This window comes from Carlito syrichta, unplaced genomic scaffold (genome assembly GCF_000164805.1).
Source record: "Carlito syrichta isolate Samal-C Ts95f unplaced genomic scaffold, Tarsius_syrichta-2.0.1 Scaffold113541, whole genome shotgun sequence".
In the NCBI taxonomy this organism is placed as follows: Eukaryota; Metazoa; Chordata; class Mammalia; order Primates; family Tarsiidae; genus Carlito; species Carlito syrichta.
In genome coordinates this window covers 604584-612106 of record NW_007057637.1, presented here as the reverse complement: position 1 = coordinate 612106, position 7523 = coordinate 604584, and the positions used below count along the sequence as shown (strand labels likewise).

At 58.2% G+C, this 7523-nt stretch overlaps 1 protein-coding gene across 1 annotated transcript in view; it reads left to right on the top strand.

The window, feature by feature from the left end:
• Positions 1–616: 616 nt before the first annotated feature.
• Positions 617–7523, top strand: part of CFAP100 (cilia and flagella associated protein 100) — a gene marked incomplete at its 5' end in the record, with an annotated part of 25697 nt that continues 18790 nt past the window's right edge. Inside the window, 8 exons of the mRNA XM_021719074.1 lie at positions 617–881; positions 2605–2669; positions 2802–2965; positions 3232–3312; positions 3773–3954; positions 4279–4320; positions 4399–4525; positions 5918–6017. Coding sequence (XP_021574749.1) covers positions 617–881; positions 2605–2669; positions 2802–2965; positions 3232–3312; positions 3773–3954; positions 4279–4320; positions 4399–4525; positions 5918–6017 — 1026 coding nt within the window. The remainder of the gene's footprint in view (positions 882–2604; positions 2670–2801; positions 2966–3231; positions 3313–3772; positions 3955–4278; positions 4321–4398; positions 4526–5917; positions 6018–7523) is intronic.

Sequence of the window (7523 nt, the reverse complement as noted above, 5' to 3'; positions counted from 1 at the left end):
TCCCTACCCCAGAACAATTCTCTCACTTCACACCCTCCTCCCCCCAGTACCATTTCCTCCCTCCACACCCTTCTTCACCCTAGGAGAGTTTCTTCACTTCACACCCTCCCCTTCCCCAGCTCAGTCTCCTCACTTCTCACCCTTCCGCCTTCCCTACCCTAGGAGAGTTTCCTCACTTCACATGCTCCCCCACCCCATCACAGTCCCCTCACTTCACACCTTCCCCTACCCTAGCAGTCCTCTCACTTCACACCCTCCTCCACCCCAAGAGTCCCCTCACTTCACACCCTCTTTCACCCATTTCCTCACCTCACACTTTTCTCCACACCATGAGAATTTCCTGAACTCTCACACCTTCCCACCCTGGGAGAGTCCCCTCATCTCAGACCCTACCTCACTCCAGAAGAGTCCATCCTCATACCCTCGCTCACGCTGTGCTGGTCTGCAGCGCGCAGCTGACGGTCATCCTGCAGAGAGTGGGGGCGACATGCCTCCCCGGGTCCCTCCAGCCCACTCACCCTCAACCCTGGGCGGCTGTCAGGGCCCCCTAGACTCCCGCAGGCTCCACGGGCACCCCCACATGCTCCCGCGCAAACCCGCGTCCTCGAGCCTCTAGCGTGCGTCTCCGGAGTCCGTGGGTGACAGGGAGCCCCCGGCCCGGGCGCCACCCACCTGGTCTGACCCGCAGGAGCGAGAACGGAAGAAGACGCTGCGGGTGTACGAGAAGATGACCTACGCCTCCAACGTGTGCGCCAAGCACACCAGACTGCGGCGGGAGCTGCAGCTGGAGGACCAGACCCAGGACCTGCAGGTGCGCGCCGAGGCCCAGCAGCTGCGCGCCTTCCGTGACCACATGGCCTGGAAACTCGCCGCCACCAAAGGTGCCCCCTGCTTCCTGCGTGCAAGGCCTTGGGGGGGGAGGCACCGTGGCGCTGTGGAGCCCCGTGCCACTCACCTGCGTAGCCGGGAAGCGCTTTCCAGGTGCAGGGAAGGTGGCCTTTTCTGTCTGACCCCTCCTTCACACAGTCACAAAGACCCATTCCAGGTGCCCATCAGTCTAAGATCTTGGAAGGACAAGCAGCGCCTATCCGTGGGTTTGCTCGCCTGGGCTCCATCTCGAGCCGAGTGGGAAAGTGCTACAGCCAGGTGTTTGAGAAGGCGAGGGAGGAAGGGAGCCCAGTTCACGTGACTCTGCTACACTCTACCGTTGCATTGCTCTGTTTTCCTATTAGCTATGGCTCCTCTTGCCGTGTGCCTGATTCACCGCAGGTGTGTCCATACAGGGTGAACGTGTATGCAGGCTTCCCACTACCCACATCCCAGGCATCGCCAAGGGTGCAGACCGTGCAATATGGGAAGGGCGCGTAGTTTAACTTCAGCATAAAGAGCATCCACCGGGAACTAGTTTTCCTGGTTCTAGGCGCAGCTCCTGCAGTTAAGAGCTCTGTGTCAAGTTACTGAGCCCTTTTTGCCTCAGTTTCTTCTGGCTGATAACAGTACCCACCTCATGAGCTGTGGCAATTAAATGTGTTAATACGTTGAACATAGTAAGAAAGAACCATATATACACACACACACGTGTTACAGTTTCTACTACCCACCATGAAGTACAACATCACAAAGTTGGAAAGACGCAGCTGGGATCAAAGCCCTGGAGCACAGCGGGCTCGCGGGACCAGCCTCCACCTGGTACACCCCACCCTGAGCTCGCTGGGACATTTTCTGAGCAGCAGGCACATCTTTCTGCCGCTGCCCTTCGTTCCCAAGACCTGGGGGGTCAGGGGAGGCTGGACCCAGAGGTTTGGGCCCAGGACTCACCGGCGCCTGGACCTTGACTCCCAGTGAGCTGGGTCTTCCTGAGTGGCAGCGACGTCTCCAAGGCCACCCAGGGAGGCTGAGCCAAGGCCTCTCCGGGCATCTGGGCTCTGAGAACAGAGCTTTTGCACCAGTCACACCAGGGACAAGTCCAGAGAGCTCCCCAGAAACCAGGCTTCTGGGTCCCTTCCACAGCTCCTGGAAGGCCAGGGAAGGAGGCCCTTGTGGTCTCCGACTCTAGCGAGGCTGCCCCTCTGCTTACTCTCCTGAAGGCTGTGTGGATGTCCACTTCAGCTTCCTCTCCCCTGACTTAAACCCTGGCAGTATACATGCAACTGCTGTCCACACTGGGCTCTGGGGGCTTGGGGTGTCCCCAGTAGAGATCATGGTGTCCCGTTTTTCTCACCCCGCCTCCATTCAGGTCCTGGCTGGTAAGCCTTTTGCTATCAAGTCCAGCTGGGTGAGATTTCCAGGATGGGGGTGTCCAGAGCCTCATTCCAGGTGAAAAGGCTGTTCCAGCAAGAGAGGCCCAAGTCAGACACAGTAAGGACTTCCCACCTGGCCAGACTCCAGCCATGCAGAATGTAATAGATCAGGCAGAGCCTTCTCTCCTTTTGCTGGAGACACAGGAAAAGAGCACAACCCCCCACAGTCCCTGTGGTACCCTGGGTATCGAAGCAGAACGGTGCCCAGGCACTGGTGACTGGTTCCCCTCATGGGCTGCCAAGCCCATCTTCGGTGGAGAGCCAGGGCCTCTTGCTGCTGCTCACTGCGGCCCTCTCCTTGCAGAAAAGGTGGAGCCTGAGAACACGAACAGCTACATTAACCAGAAGCGGCAGATGTTCCTCCTCCAGGTAGCCCGAGTCCCTCTTCCCCCCGCAACCCCTACACGCACACACGCACACCCACACCCCACCTGTGTGCGGGACGCCCGCTGGCTATTGGGCCAGGCTGAACACTGTGACTCCCACCCTGCCGGCCCTCAGTATGCCCTGGAGATGAAGCGTGCCGAGATCCAGCGGCTGGAGCTGCAGGTGGCGGAGGAGGAGGCCAGGCTGGAGCAGGCCGAGAAGTCCCTGGAGAAGGACGCGGCCCTGTTCGACGAGTTCCTCAGGGAGAACGACCGCAGCTCCGTGCAGGCCATGAGAGTGTGAGCCTGGCTGGCCGGAGCGACCTTCCCCCACCCACATCCCCCGAGCCTGGGCAGACCGCCTGCCCACACCCTGGCCCAGCCCAAGCCCAGGCCCCGCAACGCCCCTGCAGCACCTGGGTCTGTCAGGACGCAAGGGAGGGGGACTGCGGGCAAGAGCCTTCAGGGGCACGCCAGCCCTGCCCTGAGCCGCCTCCGCATGGCTGAGGGCATGTGCTCCCTCCTCTTTGAGAGTCTGGACCCGCCCCCTGCCACCCCCCCTCCAGGGCTGAGAGGGAGACAAAAGCCAAGGTGGAGAAGATCATCGAGATCAGGGACCTCACCGTCCAGATCATGAACATCAAAAGGTGAGGCCAAAGGGCACCCTGGCCTGGCCCCTGGCCCTCCAACCCTAACTTCTCAGGGGCCAAAGGAAGGCTAGCGCCATGCAGACCCCATCACCCACCCCTCAGGGATCAAAGCTCCCGGGCGGCTGGTGCCCATTTTACAGACAGGAGGACTCACACCAGGAGAGTCAGTGACTTGCCCAAGGCCACACTGCGGGAGAGGGACCGGCCTGGCTCACAGGCCCCCCGGGCTCCAGCCTGAGAGATGCAGCCAGAGTCCTCAGGGTGGAGAGGAACCTGCAGGTCACAGAGGGCGTCACTCTGGCCCCTGCAGGGCAAGTGGTGCCCTTGTCCCAGCACATGGCATTCCTGTGCCGGTTCTCCCGGAGAACCAGGGCCACACAGCCTTGGCCAGGGTAGGGGGGCCTCGCCACAGGTGGAGCCTGACCTCCACCCCCAACCCCCCCACCCATGGGCCTAGCGAGATCTCCAAATTTGAAGACACGCTGCAGCAGTACAAGGTCTACAAGGATTTCCTAGACCGACTGTCGCCCAAGGAGTGGTTCGAAGAACAGGAGAAGAAACGCTCGTCTCTCAGAAAAGCCGAGGAGGTCACCGAGGTCCCCAAAGGCAGCAGCATTTATGTCATGTCAGGGGACAAAGGTAGCAGAAAAGAGAATGCAGGTCCCTGGGAGGGCCCTGCCAGTGGCCCACTGGGACCCCATGCCCCATTGGCAGGGGCCCTGCCGGCACCCGGGCCACAGGCTGGCCCCTTGCTTACCTTCCATGGCCCCAGCTGAGCTCAGCACAAGGCATTTGCTTGGGGCAGACACCAGCTCTCAACTTCACCCCGGGGCTTTCCCCTTATTACCCTCTCCTGTCGAGGCTGGGGAGGGGGGCACTTGGTGAGTCCTGGGAGCCTGAGCAGCGTTGCCTGACGTCTGGGTCCAGCTGAGGCCATCTGGATCCTTCCTTTGTTTCCTGTAGGCTCAGAGATCAAGGGCAAGATGGGCTCCATGGGGGCCAAAGGTATGTGGCTGCCCAGGCCGGAGGAGATCCTGTACCTCAGACCAGAGCATGTGAAAATCATACCTTTGCTTCCTCCAGAGAGTCTGGGCACAAAGAAGTCCTTGAGGTTTCTTCCGGGGCTGCAGCTGGGGCAGACCCTGTCCCACACGAGCAGTCCCCAGCAAGACAGCCAGCCCAGCGGGTCTAGTGGGCTGGACTCCAAAGGGTGAGTGGGCTTGGGGTGCTCTTAGAGGAGGCTGGGCCTGGTGGAAGCACTCCCTTACGGCACCTGGGCATAGTAAGGCCAGCAGATCAGGAGAGACTGCTGTTGAAGACAGTTTATTACTCACAGTTCCCAAGAGGGGGGGACCACACAGGAAGCACCAGGCTTGGGGCTGGGTGGGTCAGAAGGCAGAGGAAGGGAGGGGGCAGCTGTGGGCAGGTTCCCCTCTTGTGGTTCCCGCAGGAAGGAATGGGTGAGATGGGGTCAGGAGGTTTAGGATTGACTCGTTTGAATAATATCAGGACTCTGGGGACAAAGAGCAGTCCCTGGTTGTCTGGACCCGGCCCTGGCCTTGGGGTGATTGGACCAGAAGGGTAAAGGTCTGGAGTGTGGAAGTCCAGTAAAGGAGCTGACTGGCTGCGGGTTCTGGATTGGATTGGTGGTCAGAAGTTGAAAGGTGTGCTCCAGGGCAAGCCACTGACTATATCTAGGGATGGGTGGATCTGGGAGGGGTGGTCCCTCCAGAGGGCCAGCAAGGCCCCGGATGTCAAAGCATCAAAATACACAAAATCAAAGACACAGTTATTACAGGGATGAAGTGATGTATGGTTTTAATGGCATTTTCCTGATGACCAGCATGAACACATTTCATATGCATTGGCTACTTGGGCATCCTTCTTTGTGTAATGTCCAATTTCTGTACAGTTTTATTGGACTGTTGGCCTTCTTATGGTTCTCTGTAAGCTCTTTATATATTCTGGGTGCCAGTCTTTTGTGATAATCGTAGTACAAATATTTCCTTCAGTTTGTGTCTTAACTTATTACTCCTTTAATTCTTAATTTTAATGAATTTCTTTTTCTTTTTTTGAGTTGGAGTCTCACTCTGCCACTCAGGCTGGAGTGCAGTGGCACACTCATGGCCACCACAGCCTCGTATGCTGGGCTCAGGTGATCCTTCCGCTTCAGCCTTCCAAGTTGTTGAAACTATAGGCACATGCCACCATTCTCAGCTATTTATTTATTTATTTATTTATTTATTGTAGAGATGAGGGCTTGCCAAATTACCCAGGCTGGCCTTGAACCTTGGGCTCAGGCAATCCTCTTACCTTGGTCGCCAAAGTGCTGGGATCATAGGCGTGAGCCACTGTGCCTGACTTAACGAACTTCAACTCACCAGTCTTTATTTTATAATTGGTGGGTCTTGTGACCTGCTTTAAGAAATCATTGCCAACACCAAAGTCTCAGTGCTCCCTCATTCTCTCCTCGCCTGCTGGTGCCTGGCCTTCCCATATCAGCTCCTCATCACATCCGTCCCTGCCCTCTCTCTTCCCTGTGACTGCCTGGGCCACCCTGTAGCTTGTCTCCCACCTGCTCCTGAGCGCCATCCCCATATAGGTGTCCCCCGCTTTACCCTCCCATGCCCCAGTTGAATGCTTCTCGGGCTGGAAAGGACGTGACCTCTACCACCAGTGTCCAGGCTCACTTGGTCCATCAGGTTAGGAAGACCAGCCACCACCTGGCACGATGCAGGGCTAGACACATGCCATGTGTTGGCCCTGCCCCCGTGACATCCTGCTGGGGAGGGTATGGTTTCCAGTCGGTGCTGAGAAGCCGAGGTTCTGAGGCATGCAATGTTGCCCCCTCAGCCTTGGAGCATCCATGCTCAGGCAGGCCCCATGCTGGGAGACCTGAACAGAGGTCTGGGATTCCTGGGTTTTAATCCTGGTTCCTCCATCTGTTAGCCAAGTGACCAGGGTCGCTGAGTACAGGTGGGCAGGCTGTGAGCTGCTCAAGGCACTCAGCTGAGAGGACCAGCAGGGGCTGAAGTCCAGCCCACCCTCCAACTGCCGGGCCAGGTGCATTGGCCCAGGTCACATCCATCTGGATGGTGGTGTCTCAAGAAGGCATCTTAGAGGCCAGCGGTGCCCTACAAGTGAACTTGAGTAGATATCTGTTTCTCTGAGCTCATTTGCTTTTTTGTTTTGTTTTGTTTAAGTTGGAGTTTCACTCTGTTACCCAGGCTGGAGAGCAGTGGCACACTCACAGCCACTGTAGCCTAGCTCTGCCGGGTTCAGGCGATCCTTCCCGTTCTAAGTAGCTGGAACTACAGGCGCACACTACAACACCAGGTGTACTTTTTGATTTATTGTAGGGATGAGTTCCCGCCAAGTTGCCCAGGCTGGTCTCGAACCTGTGGGCTCAGGCAATCCTCTCGCCTCAGTCTCCCAAAGTGCTGGGATTATAGGCTTGAGCCATCGCACCCTGTCCTCTGAGCTCATTTGTAAAATGGGCATCCATGTGTGTACCATGTGAGGCACAGGTCTGCTGAGTGCTTTAGTTGTGCTCTTGGCCCCTCCTCGGGGAAGCCTTCCTGGATCCCTCACCCCACGAGCTTCCACAGGGCCTTGCACTTGTGCCCCTCTACTTCAGGGAAGTCAGGGCCTGGCGTCACTGTCAACCCAGCCCCCCTTGGCCAGCAGAGCCTGCAGCTCCTGGGCAGAGGCCCAGATTGGAGTGGGCTGGGAGAAATCCATAAAAGGGCGTTTGTAAGTCGGTGGAGGGGAGGTCTTCCAGGGCCCCACGCTGAGCCCCGAAAGCCCGCGCAGCGTTTTTCTACCCCTCTGGGTAGGCCCAGGACCCGCTTTGCCCCCCTGGGATGCTCAGGGTCAGCTGGAGGCAGCCTTGAGTCCCACACAGCTGGGAATGCGGCTATCAGGACAGGGGACAAGACTGACTCCACGGGGAGGCCAGTGGGAAAAGCCTCAAAGGTGGCGCTCAGAAGCGGAGGGCAGTGAGCCAGCGAGCGCCAGGCGCAAAGGCCCTGAAATAGGCCTAGAGAGAGAGGGCTGACAGGGGAGGAGTGGCCTGGGGCTGGGCAGGGGACACGAGGGCTTGAGCGGCCGCGGCCCAGAGATTTCATCTCTGCCGAGTGAAGTGAGATGAGCTGACTGAATTTCGACACTATCCGGGGTGGCCGTGTGACAGCGGAGGGGCCTGGGGA